The 26,748-nt window shown below is 35.9% G+C and overlaps 3 protein-coding genes across 7 annotated transcripts; 2 read left to right on the forward strand and 1 right to left on the reverse strand.

Annotated features, from left to right (window-relative positions):
* LOC142985138 (uncharacterized) lies at positions 1-23,526 on the reverse strand. Of its 5 annotated transcripts, none has more exons than XM_076133135.1 (6): positions 13,097-13,326; positions 12,488-12,620; positions 11,672-11,878; positions 10,937-11,170; positions 6,198-6,283; positions 1,909-2,071 (listed from the first exon to the last, which is right to left on the reverse strand). In XM_076133135.1, exons 1-6 carry the CDS (start codon positions 13,247-13,249, stop codon positions 2,048-2,050), a joined length of 837 nt encoding a protein of 278 aa, XP_075989250.1. In that variant the 5' UTR covers positions 13,250-13,326; the 3' UTR covers positions 1,909-2,047. The 5 variants fall into 5 exon arrangements, with proteins under 5 accessions (XP_075989248.1, XP_075989250.1, XP_075989246.1 ...); XM_076133131.1 differs by lacking the exons at positions 1,909-2,071; positions 6,198-6,283 and adding exons at positions 6,657-8,550; positions 23,395-23,526 and having other exon boundaries at positions 13,097-13,264; XM_076133133.1 differs by lacking the exon at positions 6,198-6,283 and having other exon boundaries at positions 1-2,071; positions 13,097-13,328.
* LOC142985242 (uncharacterized) lies at positions 13,604-22,142 on the forward strand. The gene is made up of 5 exons (XM_076133284.1): positions 13,604-13,865; positions 14,654-14,801; positions 15,488-15,640; positions 16,473-16,685; positions 17,263-22,142. Exons 1-5 carry the CDS (start codon positions 13,710-13,712, stop codon positions 18,381-18,383), a joined length of 1,791 nt encoding a protein of 596 aa, XP_075989399.1. The 5' UTR covers positions 13,604-13,709; the 3' UTR covers positions 18,384-22,142.
* Positions 22,522-26,739, forward strand: LOC142985140 (uncharacterized). Its single transcript, XM_076133137.1, has 5 exons — positions 22,522-22,789; positions 23,428-23,569; positions 23,918-24,013; positions 24,519-24,677; positions 25,541-26,739. The coding sequence occupies exons 1-5, from the start codon at positions 22,622-22,624 to the stop codon at positions 26,653-26,655; spliced, it is 1,680 nt and encodes a 559-aa protein (XP_075989252.1). The 5' UTR covers positions 22,522-22,621; the 3' UTR covers positions 26,656-26,739.
* The last annotated feature ends 9 nt before the right edge of the window (positions 26,740-26,748 follow it).

Below are 26,748 nucleotides of genomic sequence, written 5' to 3' on the forward strand. Positions count from 1 at the left end.
TTATTGGAAAATAGTGTTTACTTTCAATACCTACTTAAAAATACATCATGATTCATCTTTAACAATAATTTTACCTTTGGTAGTCATTTAAATGGACTTATTCGAAGTTTTATATCAATCGTATGAATTTAACTGTTCAATATTCTAACAATGTAATACTAACCCCCGGTTTCTAAGGTACATTTAGCGGTAGTTTATCTATTCAATAGGGTTTAAACTTATACAAAAAACGCTAACGAATAGATAAACTACCGCTAAATGCACTCGGAAACCGGGGGTTAATGATTAATCGTTATTAGGACAGAACTAAGGTGCGTTTAAGGTCAACAACAGCTAAGTATAACAATTTGATAAAATTTGATAGAATGACAGATGAAATCGGTGGAGTTCCATACAGCTATGATACCAAACATTAAAGTAACAAACGCAGGCGGAACCGCAGTATAAGCTTGTATATTTATATTTCTTACACTGGACCTGACTCACCAAACTATGAGAGTGATGTAATAGAGAGTGTATCTGTGTATTGTGCACACGACACTATACACAAAGTCCTACACAGTTGGCTGGTTTCAATAAAACTGGCCGCCGTAGCCGAAAAACGGCCAAGACGACATACCTGTGTATTGTACACACACTTGGATACTATAAACAAAGTCCTGCACAGTTGTCTGGTTTCAATGAAAAGTCGTTATAGTATGTCAACCTAGTGTCAAAGTTGTTCAAGCCGCGCGAAGACCTTTGACGTGGCTTAACGACTGTTATCTTAATTGACAACAACCGGGACCGACTTTTTACGTGCCCTCCGAAGCACGGAGACGATCAGTTCAAATACCACTATGCGGTCACCCATCTATGGAATGACTGCGCTAGGGTTTGCTCAACCCGCAGATCGTTTACCGACCGGTGAGCGCAACTGGCTATGGAGGACATTATTGTGCACACACTTGGACACTATAAACAAAGTCTTGCGCAGTTGTTTTCAATGAAACTGACTGCCATATTTAATCAGCTAGAAGTACATTATATAATTAGTTTTCTTCGCTCTTAATTTTAACATGTCCCTTTCTTTTATGTATAGCCATATGGTGTCTCAAAGAGCCAGAAGAAATCAGCTTTTTATCGCAAATGTCACAAGTAAATTGTTTCTCACTGGAATGAGTAATCATATGCTCTCTTAAATCATAACTATCAAAGTACTTCTTATCGCAAAATGTACAGGACAATTTTTTAGGCTCATCCGAATGTTTCTTCTTCTTATGTGCCACATAATACGCCCTCCACGTATAAGTCTTGCCACAAATTTCACAAGTGATAATTTTCACTTTATCCTTATGTGCTTCTAGTAAATGCACATGTCTTAAGTACTCACCAAAGAATCTCTCTTCGCAGTAGTTACATTTGAACTTAGGCTGCAATTTATGCACTAAATGTTCATGTTTAAGCTGATATTTTGCTAGTTTAAACGTCTTATTGCATATAGAACAAGGAAATTTTCCTGCTGCATGTATCTTAGCATGTTGTTTCAGCCTTGTAGCTGTGAGAAATGTATCACCGCAGTCATCACACACATAATTGTTGTAGTGAGCATTCATATGGCCGTCCAAATGCATATAATTTGTAAACGTTTCTTTACATAACGCACACTGTAAATCAGTACTTAGCTTGTAAGGTATAACTCTTGTATAAGCCTCATCTAAGACTATTTGATGATCATCTTTCAAATGTTTAAACATTTCATTCCAAGTTGACATCGGTATGCAGCATACATTGCATAGTAAATTGTCAACATCTAGTTTTAAAATTTCATTGCTCCAGAAAGGTCTTAGGGCATATTCTATTTTTGTTGCTCGGTCAGTCACATGTTGTGTTCTTGTATGGGTTCTTAGGTCGGCTGCGTCGTCAAAGAATGGTCCTTCATGTGAACAGTATATGCATAGATATTTATTAGCGTTTGACCTGAATGGCGTAGCGTTAGTATAAGTCAGGATCGTCTTGATTTCTTGAACGAGGTTATACATTTTTTCTTTGCTGAGTGCTTTGTAGTCTAGGGATTTCTCCTTTTCGTCTTCTGTAAATAGATTGTTTTTGGGATTAGATTTAACTTTACATGTGAAAATTAATTATTTGGTTTTGATCTCTGCTTCACCCCAAGGTAGACTGGCAGAAAATGCCTTTGGCATTAAGTCCGCCTTTATACAAATTTTGTATAAGAAGTTTAAATACATAAATAAATATTTAAAAAATGCCTGCATCTTTTACGTGTATAGATATGGTTCTTTTAATTTTAATTTATATCGGTTTAGTCTTTAAACAGTTACAGTGTGACAGACTTACCCTCGATTTCTGAGGTACATTTAGCGGTAGTTTATCTATTCAATAGCGTTTAAACTCATAAAAAAACGCTATCGAATAGATAAACTACCGCTAAATATACTCAGAAATCGGTGTTACTCACGGAAACTATCGCTCGCCCCGGTTTTGCCCTAGTTAGACTTATCTTCGCACATACATACACTATTATACTATTAAGTACTCTTGTACAACGTGAAATACTTTCCAAATACCTGTGTAGTAGTGGTTCTGGAAATGACTCCTTACTTACTTACTTACTTATCCATACTAATATTATAAATGCGAAAGTAACTCTGTCTGTCTGTCTGTCTGTCTGTCTGCTACTCAATCACGCCTAAACTACTGAACCAATTTGCATGAAATTTGGTATGGAGATATTTTGATACCCGAGAAAAGACATAGGCTACTTTTTACCCCGGGAAAATTACGCATTTCCCGGAAAAATTCAGGTGGTGAACGAAGTCGCGAATAATCAATATTATAATGACATTGAATTAACAAAATTCCGTTGTCATGGCAACTGTTTTAATGGCGTATATGCCTTAGCGCGACTTCGTTATATTAAGAGATATTAATAATTTTGAGAATATTTTTCGTGAAAAAAAAAAACATATTTTATATCATCACGCTACGACCAATAGGAGCAAAGTAACAGTAAAAAGTGTTACAAAAACGTGGAAAATTCTGACCCATTCTCTCTGATGTGACGCAAGCGAAGTTGCGCGGGTCAGCTAGTTCAATATATGATAGGATACGGGAATTAACGCGAAAACGCATTTACTTTAAAATGCCTAACGTTTAGGCGCAGGTTGCACTCACCGTGGTAATAATAAAATTATATAATACTAGCTGACCCGCGCAACTTCGCTTGCGTCACATAAGAGACAATGGGTGAAATTTATCCCCGTTTTTGTAACATTTCTTACTGGTACTCTGCTCCTTCTGATCGTAGCGTGATGATGTATAGCCTATAACCTTCCTCGATAAATAGGTTATCTAACACTGAAAGAATTTTTCAAATCGGACCAGTAGTTCGTGAGATTAGCGCGTTCAAACAAACAAACAAACAAACAAACAAACTCTTCAGCTTTATAATATTAGTATAGATAAAATAATTAAAATAGGTATTAATCGAAAGAAAACTATTTACCAGATTAATAAACATTTCATTTTAATATGTGTCCATACATTTATTTAAAATAGAACGATTTAAAACCACCGCTTATTGTACATATAATAATATTATAATGTAAACGGGTATTAAAGCTTTCAGAAGTACGAACAATTAAAAAGAAAGAAAGGAATTATTAGGTCGGGGAAAAAGTCTTTTCGCATTATAGTATGTATGAACTTGTAATAAAATCTCTTTAGCTTCAAGAATCACGAATGAGTACACGGTTCATTAGGTTTCTTTCAGTGAGCTCGTGAGGTACCCAAATATCGAGCTTTTTTGTGTAGAGAAAAGATTTTATTACAAGTTCATCTATACTAATATTATAAAGCTGAAGAGTTTGTTTGTTTGTTTGAACGCGCTAATCTCGGGAACTACTGGTCCGATTTGAAAAATTCTTTCAGTGTTAGATAGTTCATTTATCGAGGAAGGTTATAGGCTATATATCATCACACTACTACAAATAGGAGCAGAGTACGAATGAAAAATGTTACAAAAACGGGGAAAATTTTGACCCATTCTCTCTTATGTGACGCAAGCGAAGTTGCGCGGGTCAGCTAGTACATACTATAATGCGAAAAGACCCTTTTCCCCGATCTAATATATACTACTAATATATTTTTTATTAAAACTGTCGCATTATTGCCCGTTTGCATTATATTCCTAAACATAAAATTATAACATATTTACAAAAATATCTTAATTTAACTAAATAAAATCATTTTCTTTCAATATTTCATGTTATATCATAGTTTTTTACATGTCCTAATTAAAAAAGTAAAATTACGTAGTCTTTTTATAGAAATAAAAATTAATTTAACCCATTACTGTCCCACTGCTGGGCAAGGGTGTCCTCCCATAATGAGGAAGGGGTTTAGGCCTTGAGTCAACCATCTGACAATGTGAAACTTTACACACCTTCAAGAACTGTGTTAAACAACTCTCAGGCATGCAAGGTTGCATCACGATGTTTTCCTTCACCGTTATAACAAGTGATCATTATTTCTAATACACACATTACTTGGAAAAAAGTCATTGTTGTGTTGCCTCGGGTACGAACCCTCGATCACTTACGTGAGAGTTGCAATTTAAACCACTCGGGTATCGTTGCTCATTAATAACCAATTTAAATAAGTCAGACAATAAATAAAAAATATTTGGATTACAACCGAATGGTTATACCGACCAATATCAGCGTAGTAAGAAAGAAATCCTTAGATTTTGTACTACATTTGCGTGGGAAAATGCTTATTACGTCCTACTACTAATCGTATGGTTAGTGGTCAACCTAGTGTCAAAGTTGTTCAAACCCGAGAGGCCTTTGACATGGCTTAACGACTGTTATCTTAATTGACAACAACCAGGACCGTCTTTTTACGTGTCCTCTGAAGCATGGAGACGCCCAGTTCAAATACCACTATGCGGCCACCCATCTATTGTATGACGACAACGTTTGCTTTACCCACAGATCGTTTAAAGACCGGTGAGCGCAACTGGCTACGGGCGCCTCTAACCTCCGGTTTCTGAGGTACATTTAGCGGTAGTTTATCTATTCAATAGCGTTTTTTTTTCATAGGAGTTTTAACGCTATTGAATAGATAAACTACCGTTAAAAGTACCTCAGAAACCTCTATTACGTGGTAAGGAAGCCTAACTACAATTTCTCCCCATGCTTATTCTTTAAATGATGCAACCAATTACTTTTCTGTACAAACGCCTGTCCACACTTATCGCATTTAAACCGTCTATCATTCAAATGTATTCTCATATGAACTCTCAGTGACTTACTGGTACTGTACCATTTCTCGCAAACTTCACACTGAAACTCTCTTAACCCAGTGTGACGAACTTCATGTCGTTTCAATTCATTTTTGTAATAGAAACCTTTGCCACATTCGCCACATTTATGAGGTTTAAGCATCAAATGATACTGGTTTGTATGAGATTTCAAAGCTCTTTGGCTGTCGTATTTCTTTCCACAAGCTTTGCATTCGAACGAGGGCATCGGAGCGCCATGTACGGACACCTCATGACACGCTTTTCTCACCGGATCCATAAATTTTTCATCACAATACCCGCATTTTCTCGTTTTAGATGCATGCATATGCAAGACTCTTTCATGCTCACGCATTTTGATACGAGTATCGAAAACTTTAGGGCAAAATGAGCATACAAAAGTACCAGTTTGATGTCTAAATAGATGAGTTTTTAAAGACCGTTTGTTTATAAACCCCCGGCTGCAAATATCGCATTCGTAGTTCCGATAATGTTCGTTCATATGTTCCGCTAAGTGTTTAAAATAGTCGAACTGTTTCGCACACAACGCGCAATGGAGATATTCCGCATCAAATTTGAACGGAATTATATAATTCTTCATATCATCGTAAATCTTTTTATCATGTCTATCGTTCAGATGGTCCATAAAAGTATCTAAATTTGAGAAATTTTCGTTGCAAATTTTACATTTTAAATCTGTTATATCCAATTTTATTATGATATCTACGTGGCTTTTCACTTTAAGTGCTTCGAAAACATCGAAATGGGTGTTTAAAGTGTGTATTTTTAATTCCGAAGGGTTTTGATGCTGGTAAGGGCAGTATGAACAGCCGTAGCCAATTCCCCAGTGACCTTTGACAGGCGTCGCGTTCGAATGTTCTAGAATATGTCGTACGTTGTCTTTGAATCTATAAATGGCGTCTTTCTGAATGATGTATTTGCCGATTTTCTTATCTGCGCTCCTCTCATTGTGACTGGCATCTACAACAAGAGGAGCCTGTTTTAGTTACTGTATAAGATATTATAAAGCTTATTTTTGATGGCAGCATTTATGCACTAGAATAGGGAATAGCTGGCAACACATAAGCTCATTGAAAGGTTTTTATTTTTGTTGGCAACACTGGCCTAATAAAAATGTGGCAACACATATACTATTTAACTGGCAAATTATTTTTGCTGGCACTGGTTTCTATGAATGTTTCCTAGGCAGTATTTTGTTTACACGCCTTAATTCTTCTTGCCTACCTTACTATGAGAGTACCCTAACGGGCAGTTAACCAATAGATAGCTAAAGATAGTACCTTAATCATCCCGTTTGATATTAAATAGGTACTTGTAAAATAAAATAAGTAAATTCATATCTATTTTTATTTTCTTTATATTATTATGTACAATACATTTTACATATTTACAAGTAAAATAACTAAAACAACATAATTTTTAGCAACCTTTTATAGACGACTGTGCATACCTTCAAGAACTGTGTTATACAACTGTCAGACATGTCATTCATCACGATGTTTTCCTTCAACGTTATAACAAGTGATCATTATTTCTAATACACATCGCTTGGAAAAGTCATTGGTATATCTCTGAGGTCAGGCACAGGACCGACTCTCCGAGGCACGCAGGTTTACCTTAATTTACTAACTTCGAGCAATATCTTTTTTGGAATTTTCTTAACAGAACAACTCAGTAAAATACTTGTTAACCTCACCCAGAATTCGAACGCGAGACCTCTAGCGCTGCAGTAGCATGGGTATATTCCCAGTTGTCTCCTCTAAACTGTCACCCCGGGGAGACCACTGGGAATTTTCTTCCTACTTTTATTCCCAGTTATCACCCCGGGAGACAGTGTTAGAGGGTCAACTGGGTATATACCGTAGCATGCACTACCACCAGACTATAGAGACAAGCATGTATCTATGTCTACACGATTTGACCATGTTTACTTCTCATATGAACTTTAAAACCGGTCCTATGTACAAACCCACGTTCACAAGCGTCACATTTGAATCTTCTATCATCCAAATGGCCCCTAACATGCTGATTCAAACTACACCTCGTCCCAAAAGACTTATTACACATACTGCATTTAAAATCCCTCGATTTAGTATGAGTAACAGTATGAGACCTCAATTCTATGCGGGAAAAGAACGCCATTTCGCAGTAGCCACATTTATGAGGTCTTAGCATAAGATGGAAGCGTTTTCTATGAGTCATAAGCGAACTTTGACTATTATAAGACTTATTACACGCTTGGCAATTAAACACAGGTATTTTAGCCCCATGGATCTTAGACTCGTGAGCTTGTACTAAGTCTTTTGTGGAGAAACGTTCGTCGCAGTACGTGCATTTTCTCGTTTTATTTGCAAGCGTATGTGTTACTCTCTCATGTACGCTTTTCTTAGGTTTTGTATCGAAAATTTTCGGGCAATATGAACATTTAAACACCCCACTTTTGTGTCTATAAGTGTGTGATTGTAAAGACTGTTTGTTTATAAAAGTTCGCTCGCATATAGGACATTCGTGGTTCCTATAATGTTCGCTCATATGTTCAGAGAGTAGTTTAAAATATTTAAATTGTTTTTCACATTTGACACATTGGAGTACATCTGATTCGAATTTGAACGGAATTATGTGATTTTTTATATCCTTATTTATTGTTTTATTATGTATATTAGTTAAATGATCCATAAATTGTTCTAAAGTATCAATTTCTGTGTTACAAAGTTTACATTTTAATCCAGTAATATCTAGTCTTATAACTAAATCTGATACATATTTGACTCGAACGGCGTTTTCCGCGATGTCGCCGTGTTTTTCCAAGTTATGTTGCTTCAAATCTAAAGGGTTTTCTTTTTGCACATCGCAGAAGGAGCACGAATAAGCATTACCCCAGAAACCTTTGATAATACTGGCGTTAGAACATTCTAAAATATTCTTAATATTCTCTTTGTGCTTACTCATTTCAACATCTACTTTCTCAGGCTCTTTATTTTTAATTTTGTTAAATTTCTCATTCACAATAGCCTTATATTTTTCGCGTATATGATCAGCGTCTACCAAACCTTCTTTTTTTACATTTACTATCAAATCCTCCTTGTCTATGTTATCTGACAGCTCGGTTTTAATTTCCGCGCGCATTTTGACAGGTAACGTTTTTAATTCGGCGCGAAATATCGTCGTTTGTCTATGGGTCGGTTCTTTTTTTATTTGTTCCTTTCCATTATTGCCATTCGGGACATCTACAACAATAAATGGATTTATTGAACATTTTTGTTTATAATGGTATTATTTTATTTATAGTGCTACAAGTAAAATTACTTAATTCATCCCGAAGTAGGAGCGCGATCGCATTGCTATATACGCTTATTTCAATATCCAAAAAAATATTTATAATTCTAAAATATTTCTTATTAATCACTCTATTTAATTGTAAAAACCGCATGATAGCCGATGCATTTTTTAAAGTGAATTGCGATATCAATAAAAACCGAAAACTTTTAAAAACTAAATTAATTCAACCTTGCATGCCTGAAAGTTCTTTAGAACAGTCCTTGAGGGTACGAATCCCCAACTTGCACTTGGCCAGCGTGGCGGACTCAAGGCCTAACCCCTCATTACGGAGGTAGACCTTGGCCAAGTGGAACATTAATATGTTAAATTTATAATGATTATAAAACAAATGTCTTAAAATCAGAGTTTTTCTTTATGCTGTGACCGCATATGTCTTTTCCAAGTACTTAAATGAACAAACGCATTGCCACATTGATTACATTTATACCTCCGATCGTCTAAATGAGCTCTCATATGCTGATTCAGACCTGCCTTAGTCCCAAACACACTGTCACACCAATCACACGAAAACTCCTTAGTTTTAGTATGACTAACTATATGCAAAATCAATTCGCTCTTCGAAAAAAAATCTTTCAAACAATAATCGCATTTAAATTTACGTTCCAGCAAATGACACCTCTTTTTATGTGCCCATAGAGTTTGCTGTGTGTTACAAACTTTTTCACAGACCGTGCAAATATAAATAGGTCTGGCAACACCGTGCGAGACTTCATGTTTTTCGACGGCCGTTTTCGAAGCGAATTTTTCATCGCAGTATCTACATTTACGTTTTTTACTCAAAAGTTTATGAGTTACTCTTTCATGGTCCGATCTTTTTGGTTTACTGTCAAAGATTTTTGGACATTTGGAACATTTAAATTGACCTGTCTTATGCCTATATGTATGTATTTGCCAAGACTGTTTGTTTATAAATGGTCTTGTACATACAACACATTCATAATTTCTATAATGTTCACACATATGTTCAGAGAGTAACTTAAAATGTTTAAATTCTTGACCACAGACGCAGCATTTCAACTTTTCTGTGTCAAATTTAAAAGGTATAATATAGTCCTTTATGGTATCGTGTATAACTTTTTTATGAATTCCCTTTAAGTGTTGCAAAAAGTCTTTTAATATATTAAAAGTGTGTATTTCTGGACATAAATTGCATTGTAAATTTGTAATATCTATTTTTATAATTAAATTCGCTAAGTATTTCGTTTTACAAGGTTTGGACACATTTTTATGGAAAAAATTATGTGTTTTCAAATCTTTCGGATTATAGAATCGTTTTTCACAGAAATGGCAGCAGTATTTATTAAAGATATTAGTTTTAATCATGGTCGCGTTCGAATATTCTAATATTTGTGTTAAATTGTGTATATTTTTGGCTAATATGTCGGAATTCTCCTTTATTTGCGATGGTATGTCGCGGTTATTTGCTCTTTGGTTTTGCCACGGTTGTTTCGCGCTTTCACGGACACCTACGGACAAGAGATTGTCTCTTTTAATTTAAAACTTATGTATTTTTTTATTAGATTCAGTTTCTATAAAAGATATTGTTTATTTTATTAGATTCAGGGGTTTAGGTCGCCACGCCGATACCACTGCAACGGGAGGTCGTGGGTTCGATTCCCACACTGAGCAATTATTTGTGCGATCCACAAATAATTGCTTCGGGTCTGGTTGTGCTTTGTGTCCGTTGTTTGTATGTTTGTAAAAGTCCCCGCGACACAAGAGCAATTCTTAGTGCGGGAGTTGTCTTTAAAAAAAAAAAAAAAACAAAACAAAAAAAAAAAAAAAACTTTTGACAATTTGTGAGTTTGTGTATATGAAGGAGTAATTTTCAGAACCACTGTCCGTATTTGAAAACTTTGACCATAAAATTTTATAGGTACACTACAACTAGATGGACATAGCCTATTAGTAGATTTATGTATGTGCAAATAAGACTTATTAAAACCGAGAAAAGCGGGGCGAACCGATAGGTTTAAATAACGCAAAACCACCTATTAAGAATATCCGTATTGTTTAAAAATTGAACTTAAGGCTATATAATAAGGGTTAAGCCCCACATATAACCAATAACGTTTAGATATAATACTATAAGACAAAGCTTGTAAAAATGGAACAATTCGACAACCATGAAGAAATCGTAATATTGATGCTATTTTATATTTAAAAAAAAATATATATTTTTCATTTGGCAACGTTATAATAAAAAAAGAAACTGAAATGTCAAAATATTCCATTTTCAAACACACAAAAAAAACATATGTAGCATACGCTCACCTTTGGGGTTGCTCCTGACTTTGGCAATGATCGTCTTTTTCGGTACATTGAATTTCTCAGACGCCTGCGTCGGCGTCAGCTCTTGATTTCTTACAGCTTCCAAGCATTTGCGTAGTGCTTCCTCTGTGTACCGTTTGTATGTTTTGTAGCGGTCTGCTTTAGGTAATTTACGCGGCCATTTACTATCCGGTGGTATAACCGCGGGCGTTTTCGAACGGCGACGCGGTGCGTCCGCTGAAATATAGGAATTTAGTGTTAAGTGAAAATAATACAATAATGGGGTAAATTATTTCAAAATACTACGATTAATTCGTAATTATGTTAGAAAACGAGGTCGTTTCAGCAAATATTGGAAAAACTGATATGAAAATGCTTAAACGTTATCGAAACATATACCAAAACTTTAAAGTGTCAGACGTCAGGTAATAAAGAGTTTTCTTGAGGGAAAATATGAACCCAGAATACTGCTAAACACACGTACAAACTTCTCTCCCCAGGTTTAACCCGACTCATAAGACTCCCGTGACGGCCTCCGTGGCGTAGTGGTTGAGGTGGTCGCCACGCCACTTCCAAGTCCGAGGTTGCGGGTTCAATGCCCACACGGAACAACCATTTGTGCGATCCACAAGTAGTTGTTTTGAGTCTAGTTGCACATAGTGCCCGTTGCTTCTATGTTTAAGAAAAAATAAAAATCATCAAACAGTATCTGTAAATGTATGCAGCATTAATACATACCTCCAGCAGTTTTATCGTCCTCCTCCTCCAAATACTCAACATCCTCATACTTTATGTTGGGGTCATCTGGGTCGGCGGGGTCATCGGGGTCCACATAGTTGGGGTCATCGGGGTCATCGATGAACATATTGTCGTCGGCCGCGCTCTCACTGTCATGTTCATCTTGAGAGTTGTCGATTAAGAACTTTGTATCCGGTTTCAGTGAATCTAGACAAAAAAATATTTTATTTTATAATTATTAGTCTTCTTCTTCTTGTCGTATGGTTAGTGGTCAACCTAGTGGCAAAGTTGTTCAAGCCGCCCAAAAGCCTTTGACGTGGCTTATAATTATTATTGAAATAGTTAGTTAATGTTACACACATAAAAGTAAATAAAGTCAAGTCTCTTAGTGTAATGAGGGGCTCGGGTAGAAAATTGTACTCAAACATTAAAAAAATGATGATATTTGAATAGACCCTGCAAGTCTGATGGTTCTTTTATGAGCAAGTATCTAAGGAAATGGTCCTTGTAGCTAACTAGACAAATATCATGGACTCTAGCCTAATACCATTTAAAGGCTAGAGCCTAATTTGTTATACTTTACTTAACAATGCATGAAGTATGTTTCCAGTTGTCTGGTTACTTGCTCTGCTTTGTATAAATCAGATGAATTGGTTTATTTATTCCTTAACCGGCTCTTGGCCAGTGTGGTGGACTCAAGGCCTAACCCTGAATTACTGAAGAAGACCCAGCAGAGTGATATTAATGGGTTAAATATTTGTCAAATTAAATAGACAGAATTGTCCTAAAATAGAAAATGATTTATTAATTAGCTACCTTCATCTGCCTGTTCCAGCAGTCTCTCTTGTGAATCTAGAACAGTCTTCTTGAAGTTATTAGCTTCTCGGAGACGATTGATACAAGATTCACATATCTGGTCATTTTCCATTGAGTCCTCGGAATGCTGCCACTAAAGATAAGGAATAAACATCTATAATATTGGAGTGAAATAATATTATTATACCACCCTGAAAAATTATTGCAGAGGCGGCCAGTTTCGAAGGAATTGACCAGTGCGCCATGTCAATGGTCAACGCCATATCGAGTGGTCTGTCTAAATAATTGTTTACAAGTAGATTTAAAGTTTGATTTAGAAATAATCAAAAAGGAGTTCATTAATTTGTATTCATAAATCATCCGTTAAATAAATATATAATTATTATTCTTAATTGCCCGCCACGTGACGTACCATAGCGTGGCGTATGCTAAATGTGTTCTTAGATTTGTAAAAATTTTAAACAACCCGAATTGGTATCTCATTTACAGATAAATTCTATAATTTAAGCTCTAAAGACAACGTTTCAAAAACTCAATGTATTTGAAACAAAAGTAGATGTCGAATAAAATTGGATAAATAGGCTAGTATCAGAAATGGAAAATACTTACAGACAGACCAAAACACTGGACGAGCATCTCAACGTAAATTTCCTTCTCTCCTTCCCAATAATGCTCTTCCCACATGTTTTTTAAGTAACCATAATTGAGACAACATCGACACTTTCCAAAATACGTATTTATTTCACTGTTTCCAGCCGCCATAATTGCAAATTTACACTGAAAACATTCACGCTACACTAGCGGCTCAGAGAAACACCGCCATTTTGGCATCTTATGTTTTTAAAATACAGATAAAAAAAAAAACGTTACAAATGGAGGGATTCTTCTGTCTCTATGAAAAGTTGAATAGAGTACTACTAATTTGTTAATTTCTATTTGCATATATGTCGTAGGTTAAGCATTATCTTAGTTAGTTATGATTGTTATTTTCATATTTGATTAATATACCAACTTACTGAGTCAATTTAAGTCGTTGAGCGAATTGACCGTGTGAACAACTAAACGCAAACGGTTATTGACATTTTTTACTCTGTGTTATTGACAATTTGGCGTGAGAGAAGCTTTCTGATACGAAGAAAATAGTTCGAAAAAAAGCTAAATTACAATAAATTCTGAATGTAAATAATGTAAAAGTATCTTCGAATACAAAAAGTGGTATAAAATGGCTACTGTGAAGAACAACGGGCCGATAATAGACCCGGCGTTGTGTAGATGTTGCCGTGCTATTAAAAAATGTAGAGTTCTCACAGCTGAATATACATGGATGGAAAAGAAGGAAGTGTACGCGGATATGATCATGGACTGTTTCGGTATATTGGTGAGTAAAAAAGTTAACTCTATGGACTCGTTCAAATTTAGAATAGAAAAGAAAAATACAATTTTATTCACACAATCATTTTAGTATTTTTTTGTTGCTTTAAAACTAAGATTTTAAATTTTTGTCACTTACACAATTATAAACAACAGTTTAAGCATTGTAACAAATTAATAGTTTATATCCACACTCTATATAAGATACTTGATTGTTGTCTCATTAAAATTAAGTAAAAGTTTATGTGAAATTAGAAACCTTCTCTTTGCTATAAAAGCAGAACTCTAGACTGCCTCTGTGGTTCTTTACTTTTTACTGAGTTGCTGCTCAGAGATCTTATGTTCAAACCCTGATTGACTTCTACTTTTCAGCCCATTTCCACCCACTGAATGACTTAACTCTTATTAATAATAACTTGACCAATATATTTCAAGGCATAGGTACTTAATGATTAATATTATGAGCCTGTATTGTCCCACTGCTGGGCAAAGACCTCCCCCATAGTTTTCCACTGTCACTATCTCTTGCAGTTTGATTCCATTCTGAATTATTATTGAAGGTTATTGACGGAAAGATGAGCTTGACTATTCAATTAGAAGAAGATGGGGTCTATTCAATTAGAATATACATTCAGAATAGGTAAATTGAAAATTACAATATACTATTATTTGTCAGTTTAGTTGTTCACACAGTACAGATCAATGACTTGAATGATTGCCTACAGTAAAAACCTCCATTTCTTCTCATTTTAAGAACGTAAACTTGTTATAAAATTAAAATAATTTGTTCCACAGTTATCGCACGTAGATGACAATGAGAGGGACAGTGGTGTGTGTGCGACGTGCGTGGTGCGGCTACGAGACGCGTGCGCCTTCAGACACCAAGTGCTGCAGTGTGAGGAGCTGTTCCTCAGTGCTAAGCTACACGATAAGGATCCTGATGGTATGTATTTAAGTTCGTATATCTATACTAATATTATAAAGCTGAAGAGTTTGATTTTTTCTTTGTTTGTTTGTTTGAACGCGCTAATCTCAGAAACTACTGGTCCGATTTGAAAAATTCTTTCAGTGTTAGATAGCCCATTTATCTAGGATGGCTATAGGCTATATATTATCACGCTACGACCTGTAGGAGCAGAGTACCAGTAAAAAATGTTACAAAAACGGGTAAAAATTTAACCATTCTCTCTTATGTGACGCAAGCGAAATTGCGCGGGTCAGCTAGTATGTCATAAGCCCAGTCCCATGAGTTGAGTTTTAAATCATTGTTAAGAAATATTGCATAGTTAAGCTTTATATTCTTGAATAGATGCACAGTCTCCAACCTATACTGCCTGCATGGTTGACTCAATGGCCAACCAAATGGGGGAGAGAAAGACCTAACCCACCTTCCGGTGGGCACATAAACAGTCGGCCCTGGTGGTTGTCAATTAAGATAACAGTAGTTAAGCCACATCACCACACAGCCTTTGGGCGGCTTGAACAACTTTGACACTAGGTTTACCACTAACCATATGACAAAAAGCAGACAGTCTCAACGCTATTCCCTTGCTACATACACCTACATCCTGTCATTTAAATCTATATACCTTGCCCAGTAGACCAGTAATGGTAATCTTTCTTTCACAGAAGAGAAAGTGCCGAAAGTATCAATGGAGGTGGAACTGAAGATTGAGCCTAAGGACGACTGTAGTGATCGCGTGGAGTCGCCCGCTATGGACAATGATGATGACGTGTCCACCACCATGGAGTACACCGTACCTGAAGACCTGGACTTAGCAGGTGAGGAGTTTAGTCATGTTTAAAAGACTCTCGTATATGGTAAGGGACCTCTTAACTTAACCTATTAGGTCGGGGAAAAAGTATTTTCGCATTATAGTATGTATGAACTTGTAATAAAATCTTTTCTCTACACAAAAATGCTCGATATTTGGGTACCTTACGAGCTCACTGAAAGAAACCTAATGAACCGTGTACTCATTTGTGATTCTTGAAGCCAAAGAGATTTTATTACAGGTTCATACATACTATAATGCAAAAAGACTTTTTCCCTGACCTAATAATATGTTATAACCAAAGTGTGTTCGGTAGTGTTGGTAGCAGCTCCTTGCATCACCAATGATTTATACCTAATAGAAATATTGTTAAAACCATTTGGCGATTAATAAGAACTACCAGGAGTTTGTTGGCAGCTCTTCTCATTGGCCCTGCCTTCCGAACTGGCGGTAAACTCACTCTCTGTATTATTGACTATCATAAGTGTCAGCATTTGACCTAAATGAATTAGATTTTTTTCTTTTGAGTGCACCACTGTGTGATTGATTTATTAATCTTTGGTCATGTCATCTCACGGTCCGAATAAAAAGCCTAAAATTGCCTAATGTATTAGCTAATTTATACTTGTCATGGCACGTTTGAAATTGACCTATACTTGGGCAATTTCAAACGTGCTGACTGCGTCATGTCATTATATCTGTGTCTCTCGCTCACTACACATTGTCACATTATTATGATTCTTTTGATTATGACGTAGTGAGCACGATTGTAACGGCCTGAGAACAGACACACGAACGACACGCCAACACAAAATTTAATAAAACCAAACAATTTCCAGAAATAAAACCTCCCAAAGATGAGGAAACGGAACAGAAGAAAGATCCCCCACTGGCAGAAGAGTCCAAGCTGACAGAAGAAGACGTAGACCTCGACAGTGACTGGTCGGCCACGTCTTCTGACTCCGACAAACCTATCAAGAGGAAAGGAAAGAAGAAAGCGAAAGATATTGGGACTAAGAAGAAGAAGGTTGCTGGGAAAAAGCAGAAAGCAGGTTAGATTCATTTAAACGACTTTTATAAGTACATATGCTGACACTAGTGAACCTATGCGGCACTGCTCGCGTAAATCGTTAATTTCTTATTATCAGTCAGACAGGACAAGTAGTTTTATACTGCCTACAGAGGCAGACACTACGGTAGTGTATACGACAACTAAACATGAGGTTTCCGATTCGATTCCCTGATTAATCGAAGTGCTATTATTTTAATATATATTCGATTATTGTGGTAGTTAAAAGTTATCGGGTGAATATCATACACCTCTGCCTCTGTTTCGCCGTTAACAATGTAGGTGCCTGCATGTATATAACGGGCACGACACCAAACACCGAACTACTTTCGAGAAATATTCTTACATAGATTAGGAAACACGAATAGTACTTTCCCGATCACACAACGACGGATTATGATAATAATAGACTAGTATGCTTATAACAATTAGAAAAGGCAACATACTATGCCCGACCTGGATTCGAATCTGAGACCTCACAATCCGCATTCTTAGTCGCTACTTACCGTACTATAGAAGTAGCCATTACATTTATACTAACACACAATTTAAAATTCTAGGTACATCAGCAAAGAAAGAAGCACCGAAATCCATAAAAAAACCACCCGTAGAGAAAAAGAATAACTACGATCGAGACTTAGACTGTATGTCTGAAGAAAACCTCCTCACAATTATACAATATTCATACGTCTGCCCCTTCAAGAACAGGAGGAACAATTACTACTGTTTTTACTGCAAGGATTATTACCCAAAACCTGAAGATTTGCGAGAACATACCATAGGACACGACACCAAACCGTTCCAGTTACTCATGGGCTATAAGAAAATGATTAAAATGGACATCACCAGAATTGATTGCAGGCTATGCTCAACAAAAATTGATGATTTAAACGTTTTCAAACAACATATAGACCAAGTACATAATAAAAAGATATATTTCGAAGCTCCGGATAAGATGTTATTGTTTAAATTAACTTGGAACGATCTAGTGTGTGTTATGTGCAACGATGTGTTCGAAGACTTTAATACTTTGAACACACATATGGTGGAACATTTCAGTAATTATACTTGTGATGTTTGTGGTGTGTGCTTTTTAGAAAAACCTAGGTTAGATGCCCATTTGAAGAGGCATAAGGACGATGAGAGACATACGTGTGAGGTCTGTGGTAAAGTGTTTAAATCTAACCACTATAAAGACATGCATGTAGATATAGTTCATAAGAAAAAGGCTATAATACGGTGTCCTCGATGCGATGAGTGTTTCATGTCATATGCTTTAAAAAATAAACATTTGACAGAAGCCCACGGACAAAAGAGGACGTACCCATGCAACCTTTGTGATAAAGTTTATAATAGACAAAAGACTTTGACCGAACATCAAAGGAGGAATCACCAAAAAGTTTTGAAGCACCAATGTGAGTATTGTGATCAGAGATTTTATTTACCGTCTAGGTTGAAGGAACATATGGCTACTCATACCGGTGAAAGGAACTTCAGGTGTGAGTACTGTGAAAAAAGCTATCCGAGGTTAAAATCTTTGCAGTATCATATTAGGACGCATACTAACGATAGGAGATATCGTTGTCATATTTGTGGGCAAGCGTTTATCCAAAATGCAAGTTTAAAATCTCATATAAAAAGTCACCATCCGGAGTGCGATATTGAAGGGTGCTTTTTCTAAGAACTACTTTCGGATGGGTGACCGTTTTTGCTGTAGTAAATTTTTGTAGATTGGCAACTTTTTGTTGTTAGTGTTGTGTGTTAAAGTACTGATAAATTTGGAACAATCAGAGCCCTGCCTCACTAGGACGCCATGGCGGCGTCGCAGGCTACGTATCCAAGCAGTTAGTATTGAAATGTCACGTTGCCACACCGTCGCCACGTGAGTGTGGTGACATACATTTCAATATTAACTGCTTGGATACGTAGCCAGCGGCGCCGCCTTGGCGTCCTAGTGCGGCAAGGCTCTAAAATTGAGGGTAGGCGTAGAAACTCGCGCCACAAGGAGACGACGCTTAGCAGCCACATCAGTCAGCCCGTGACCACGGTCGATGTAATTGGGTAGTTAACTGGGTTAACAAAATTATTAAACTTGTACTCGTAAAAGGTTCATCTAAAATGCTCACGCTATGTAATTCGTAAATAATGTTGAAATTGTAATTATTACAGACTGAAACATTTTATTAGACACTCATTTGATACCAACGAAAATATAACATAGTGACGTCACTACACTATATTTCTATACTAAAATGTGTTTTTGACATTTCATAAAGAGTAGCTGACTGACTGATAGCCACTTACTTGCGACAAAAAGTTGCTAGTCTATTAAACTGTATACAGTCAACTTGGGTAACTTTGAATCATTCGGGTAACATTGAACGTGGGAATTTGAACTAGTTTCGATTATTTTTTCATATGAAACCAACACAATTGATTTAGATTTATTTTAGTTTTGCAAACTTTTATCAATTGTGTTGGTTTCATATGAAAAAATAATCGAAACTAGTTAAAATTCCCACTGTCAATGTTGCCCAAATGATTCAAAGTTACCCAAGTTGACTGTAGACTTACTATCTTACTAATAAACGTGGTGTAAGCTGTGATTAGTTATACAGTGTTTTGTCACTTACAATCAATGTTGTAACTGTATATGAGTGAAGACAAAACACTGTATAACTAATCAGAGAAGCGCCCAGAGGCAAGTGGTGCTCACCGTTCGGTAAACGATCTGTGGGTTGAACAACCTTTGGCGCGGTCATTCCATAGATGGGTGAGCGCTTAGTGGTATTTAAGCTATGCGTTTCTAGGGCATGTAAAAAGTCAGTCACGGTTGTTGTCTATTAAGATAACAGTTGTTAAGCCATGTCAAAGGCCTTGTGGCTTGAACAACTTTGACACTAGGTTGACCACTAACCATACGACACAAAAATACAGAGTTTACACCATTTTTATTAGTAAGATTATTAATAGAGGTTGATAAATTAGTTGCCTTGACAAATATCACAAATGTACGTATATAAGTATTATTAATTGTAAATATATTACTAGCATACAAGGCAAACTTTGTTTTGCCATAAAAAAAAGTGTCACTTAGGGGTATGGAAAATAGATGTCAGCTGATTTTCAGACCTACTCAATATGCTCACAAAATTTCATGAGAATCGGTAAAGCCGTTTCGGAGGAGTACGGTAACTAACATTGTGACATGGAAATTTTATATACTTAAAATAATGATCACCACTTGTTATAACGGTGAAGGAAAACATCGTGATGAAACATTGCATGTATGTATTATTTCTTATGTCCTCATCCCACGGTACATGGGTATAAGGGTGCATTTCTACCCCCTATAGTAGCAAAAACGTATCTAACAAGATATAAAAACGGAGAAAAAAGTATTTAATCTTCAAACAGGTTTAAGTAAGGTTCATATCTGACGGAAGATGCGTCGGGCGTAACTTAATTTGTATGGGCTTCGCACCGACGCATCATCGGTTGAGTGTGAACGGTCGAGTGTTTTTCTATACATTTGTCTGTTCTGGCGTTGCGCGATAATACGCGACGTATGTTCCGTCAGATATGAACCTTCACTTAAAAACGCATACTAAAGCTTTATTTCGCTAAAAAATAAATGTAACCTATGTTTCACTGCTGGGCAAGGGTCTCATGTAATGAGGGAGGGGTTAGGCCTTGAGTCCACCACGCTGAACAAATGCGGGTAGGGTTATAGTAGCGTGATGCTCGAAAAATTATGAGAATTTCGATAAAGTGTGTATAACAAAAGGTGTAGACAATTTTATCATCTTTCATTATGAAGAAAACACTTTTTCTCTACGACGAACCGTTTTAAAGATATTAGTAAAAAACTAAAACATGGGAACTTTTACCCCCTCCCCCTACTCCGGCGCCCCCCCTAGAGGCGGGGATTTTTCGTATGTTTATTCTTTAAGCATCCTGAACCAATTTCTGAAGAAATTGCTTAGGATCCCTCTCACGCACTCTACACCCGCTTTTAGAGTATTCTTTGAGCGGACTATTAGGCTGGGTCGTTAAACAAAATAAAAATGAATCTGTTTCGTATTGATTTGATCTCGATATTATTGGACTTTATTTCCATTATTTTTAGAAATTATACTTGTATTTTTTGTAAAAGCATTGCCTATTGCGTTGCTTTTCTATGCAAATATTAGATTTGCTACACATATTCGCTTCGGCAATATTGATCGAACAACAAAACCGACTCGACTCACTTGTTCGGCTTGTGTCGATCGGGTTCATCTACACACTATAAGAGAGAATAGGTCATAATTTTCCCCGTTTTCGTAACATTTTTCACTCGTACTCTGCTCCTATTGGTCGTAGTGTGAAATGTAGCCATAACCTTCCTCAATTAATAGGCTATCGAACAATAAAAGAAGTCTTTAAATCGCACCGTTAGTCCCTGATATTAGCGCGTTCAAACAAACAAACAAACTCTTCAGCTTTATAATATCAGTATAGATATTCGGTTTTGCTAGGCTATGCCGATTAATACCGAACCGAGTATGTGTGTAACAAATCTAGTTAATTTTATGTATCTAAATATATGTACAGGCTATCACGTATCTCAGTTGACAGCTATTTGAAAGCCACTATGCTGTACATTGCTTTCTCTCTTAGATTATAGTGATTAACAAGTTACGTCGAAGCAGCAATGTACTGAATAGTGACCATCAATTTGACGTACACTAGTTGTCAACTGAGATAGAATAGAAAAGGCGAAGATCTACGAAGCGGCTTGTTGCTATGTTCAGATAAATAAAGTTAAATGGTACGTATAGATTCTCCGAAATGTTGTAAATTATTTCAATTTGACTTGTATTATATGCAATTAATTTAATCACAAAATGAACTATGTTATAGATAATAATTTTACAATTTTTGTATAAAAAAGCTATTTAATTTTAGTATTATATTGCAATTTTTAAATGCACGGCTCTTAGTATAAGTTTACAAACAAATTATTTATAATTTATTTATTATTTTACAATTACTGTTTTACTAATAAACGTGGTTTAAGCTCTGATTAGTTATACTCACAATTATTTGAGCGATCCACAAATAATTGTTTCGGGTCTGGTTGTACTGTGTCCGTTGTTTGTATGTTTGTAAAAGTCCCCGCGACACAAGAGCAATTCTTAGTGGAGGATCTTTTTAGCTCTCGCAGTTTGTTGCTATATTCAGACACTCAAAGTTTCGTTGCATTGCCTGTCGTCTCAAACTGCGTTAGTTTCCGTATAATTTTGGTTAATAATAATGTAAAATGGAAATGATGATCAAAATAGTATTATTGTATACTTCTTACGTAGTTACTTAAATAGGTATTTATAGAGATTATTAGACGCATAATAATAATGTAAGTGTAATTAATTATTTATTAAGTTTATAAATACAGACATGAAATAAATACTGTGTTTTATTTGTTATTTTTGCCCACAACTGCACTTGACAGCAAATCTTTGTTGTTAATGTGTCTACGTAAGTATGTAATTAAGAATGTTTATCAGTTATTTGGTTGCCATAGTACAAGTTCTGCTTAGTTTGCAATCAAATGACCATGTGTGAGCTGTCCAATGATATTTATTTATTTTCTTGTCATGAGATGCTAGTTTTTTTTTCTTATGGCCAATCGTGACAAAAATTAAAATCTAGTGAAACGATGATCCCGTTAGCAAAAACTAAACGCATTTTTTGGCGCGTTCCAGATCCTTTCACAAAAAGAAAGAGATAGAGCAACGCTAATTTAATGCTATAAAACTACTTACGACTAACTGAAACGCAAACGTCAAACATCAAAGTGTTTCGATTCGTACTCACAGCAATTTGCAGTCGATAAAAATTGAAATTTAAATGGAAAGTTAACTTATTTGTAGTGAAATGGCAGCTCCGGCGGCAGCAGCGAAGGGCAAAGGCCCGATAATAGACCCTGCGCTGTGCCGCTGCTGTAGATCCATAAAGAAATGCCGACTTTTAACTACTGAGTATGAATGGATGGGTAAAAAAGAAATTTATTCCGATATGTTTATGGACTGTTTTGGGCTTCTCGTAAGTAAAAACATGTATTTAAAAGCTATTTCTACCTTTTTTATTCTTTCTCTAACATTTCTTGTACGATTCAATTGTAACTAAGTTATTTTAAATGCGTTACGAGATAATGAAAGTTTTAACTAACAAGTGATGCCTAGGCTAAGTTTCTTAAATAAATAATGTTATCTATTGATTTACTGCCAGTATCTATTGTAGTCTATTGTTTCAAAAGCATAGTACTGAATTTTTCAGTAGACAATAAGCTGTTATTTGTTTAACTTGACTTGCAAGCAGGTTTATGCCTGAAATCTTTCTAAATCAGTTAATTTGATACAGCTACTTTATTTTGGACATACACAGAATTATTAATTAATAGCTTTTAGCCGCGACTTTGTCCGCCACCTGAATTTTCCCACGGGAATGCATCATTATCCCGGGGTAAAAAGTAGCCTATGTCCTTTCTCGGATATCAAAATATCTCCATACCAAATTTCAAGCAATTTGGTTCAGTCGTTTAGGAGTGTTTGAGTAACAGACAGCCAGAGTTACTTTCGCATTTATAATATTAGTATGGATAATCCAAATAAAGCAAGAAGCAAGAATGAGAAAAACATTTAACTTACATTTTTCACACATCAATATGTTTATAATTGCAGTTATCTCACTTGGACGGTGACAGTAAGGACTGTTGCGTGTGCGCGACGTGCGTGGTGCGGCTGCGTGACGCGTGCGCCTTCCGCCAACAAGTCCTGCAGAGTGAGGAGGCCTTCCTGTCCACCAAGATGCACCCTAAAGAAGGTACAAGCTTTACAATATCATTGTCACATGTGTAAATAAAAAACTGATCTAAGTATATAATAAAATACAACCACCACACATTACCTCTGAACTGTGTGGTGCTGGTAGTGTAACTGTTGATCATGAGGACTCAGGTTTGACACCTAGATTTGGCAAAGTAAAGTCTTTTCTAAATTATATTACAATATTTTCCAATAGTAGCTTGGTATATGGCAATAGGCTCATCTCCTGTTACATAGGATTCAGATTGTAAATGGTAAAATGTGAGTGTATTTTTTTACATGTCTGCTTACACTCCATATAACATGTGTGATGTTATGTATGTATATAATGCTTTATGTATTTCAGATGGCATAAGCAAGGTGGAAGTGAAGCTCGAACCTCCATGTACTGAGGATTCAGACAATATGGATGATGGAGACATGCATGATGATGATAGCACAGGTGTGTATATATTTATTTTACATTAGTTATATCCCAGTTTTAGGTACTTGAGTTTAGGATAGCATAATATATATGCTTTATATCATAAATATCAATGTCTGACTGTCTACCTCTTTCACACTCGCAAAACTGCTGTATCGATTGTTAACCCAATTAAGGTATGGAAGTTGAAGGCACAGGATTCTAAGAAAGGCATATTTTTTGCCAAAAATTATTCAATAGTTTTTGTTTGATTTATTATTATTATTTTTGTATATTTATATTTTTCTCTGTTGCCCATATTATTATTTATTGTTTGAAAAGTTACTCACATTAATTTTTACAGTCTCAAAGTTTTAAATAAACAAACTAGCGTTAAAATAAACATAATACTTGAATTAAAAAAAATGCCGTACTTCCGTTCCATCACACGCACTCCTTGTTTACGACTCGTTACTATATTCAGACATACAAAGTTAACTGTCGCATATATACGAAATAATTGGAATGATAATGCTGTCCACAGATCTACCGGACACGAAAGATGAGAAGATACAAGTGAAGTCAGATTCCGAGCCAATATGTGAGCGAACTCGCGCTAAAGACAAGGTGCATGTTAAGAGAGAGATCATTCACAAGATGAACAAACTGAGAGCCAAGCTTGACCATATGTTGGACAAACCAGGTGAGTTAGTAATAAAGAGATGTCCAGCAAAATTATAAAAAAATCAGAAACGCGGTTTTTACGGCTCGAGCAAAGTATCTCTTTACCGTTTATACGCCTTAATTAATGTATGGATTTAAAAATATTTTAGCTGATTTACAGAAAATCTTTATGTACTAAATCCTTTCTCTGTTGACGGGTGATCAATGTTAATATGATAAACTAGCTGACCCGCGCAACTTCGCTTCCGTCACATAAAAGAGAATGAGTCATAATTTGCCCCGTTTTTGTAACATTTTTTACTGGTACTCTGCTCCTATTGGTCGTAGCGTGATGATATATAGCCTATAGCCTTCCTCGATAAATGGGCTATCTAACACCGAAAGATGTATTCAAATCGGACCCGTAGTTCCTGAGATTATTGCGTTTAAACAAACAAATTCTTCAGCTTTATAATTTTAGTAAAGATTACTCGTAATCTGCTTCTATAGCCTTCCTCAACAAATGGGCTATCTATCACTGAAAGAATTTTTCAAATCGGTCCAGTAGTTCCTGAGATTAGCGCGTTCAAACAAACAAACAAACAAACTCTTCAGCTTTATAATATTAGTATAGATTAGTATAGATTTCTGAATTTCTGAAAACGTCGGGTGGTCGCGATAGAGGTCTATGTTTGTAATGTAGTTGAAGTTCCTTACATAGTTAGCAGACATGGTGGTTTTTCAAGCTGATACCAAAGTGCGTGGGTTCGATTTCCGAAAAGAACAATTATTTGTGAGATTCTTAAGTATTTGTTCTGGGTTTGGTGGTATTATTTGTAAGAGGTTTTGAAAAACATGTTTTGCGTGCATTTTAATGCAACTTTTATTCTTTTTCTGTTCCAGTAAAACTCAAATCACCGAAAAAAGAAACACAGAAACTGAAAATCAAGAAGAAACAGCAAGAACTAGACCATGACTACATGGTCTACAACAACGCAGTGACCATAGTCCACAACTCATATGTCTGCCCCTTTCAGAACAGAATCAGCATTTACTATTGCTTCTACTGTCGGGACCAATTCACTAACCCTGTGGAATTAAGAGAACATACTCTCACACACAACCCCATAGAACTCTTTCAAAGTACCATGGAAAACCGAAAAATACCGAAAATAGACATCACTAGAATAGATTGTCGATTATGCAACGACAAAATCGATGATTTAGAAACATTCAAAAGGCACATCTCTACCGTCCACGACAAAACAATGTATCCCGTCACTAACGAGTTCTTAAAGTTTAAATTAACCATAGACAATTTGGCGTGTACAGAGTGCAATGCAGTGTTTCCATATTTTGATGTTTTAAAAAAACATATGATTGATCACTTTGGTACTTTTATTTGTGATGTCTGTGGCGCTTGTTTTTTGGAGCGAAATTCTTTACGTACTCATATAAAGTCGCATACGAAAGTCGAAGAAAGTTTTCCTTGTGAAATATGCGGGAAGAATTTAAAATCTAAGTATAGTAGGTATTTGCATGTAGCTACAGTCCATGAGAAGAAACCTACAGTTAATTGTTATAAATGTGAAGCTAGTTTTCTTTCTTACGCGTTAAGAAATAGACATTTAATCGAAGTTCACGGCGACAAAAGGACTTTTGCTTGTAAATTGTGTGATAAAGTCTACAATCGGCGCAAAACGTTAATGGAACATAATCGTAGGAATCATTTAAAAGTTTACAGACATCAGTGCGATTTGTGTGATCAAAGGTTTTATTTACCGTCTAGGCTAAAAGAACATATGGCTACTCATACCGGTGAAAGGAATTTCCGTTGCGAGTTCTGTGATAAAAGTTATCCGAGGTTACAGTCTTTGCAAGAACATATTAGGTCTCATAGCAATGAAAGGAGGTACAAATGTGATGTTTGCAATTCGACATTTACCCAAAATGGGAGTTTGAAAAATCATATGAAAAGTCATCATGGTGGTTATGAATTGGATGCTAACTTTAGTTGAATATGAAGAATGTTTTATCGTCGAATTATAATAATTTATTAAATTATATTGTGACAGTATTAAATGTGTATGATATTAATTTTATTTGGTTGT

This window comes from Anticarsia gemmatalis, chromosome 29 (assembly GCF_050436995.1).
Source record: "Anticarsia gemmatalis isolate Benzon Research Colony breed Stoneville strain chromosome 29, ilAntGemm2 primary, whole genome shotgun sequence".
In the NCBI taxonomy this organism is placed as follows: Eukaryota; Metazoa; Arthropoda; class Insecta; order Lepidoptera; family Erebidae; genus Anticarsia; species Anticarsia gemmatalis.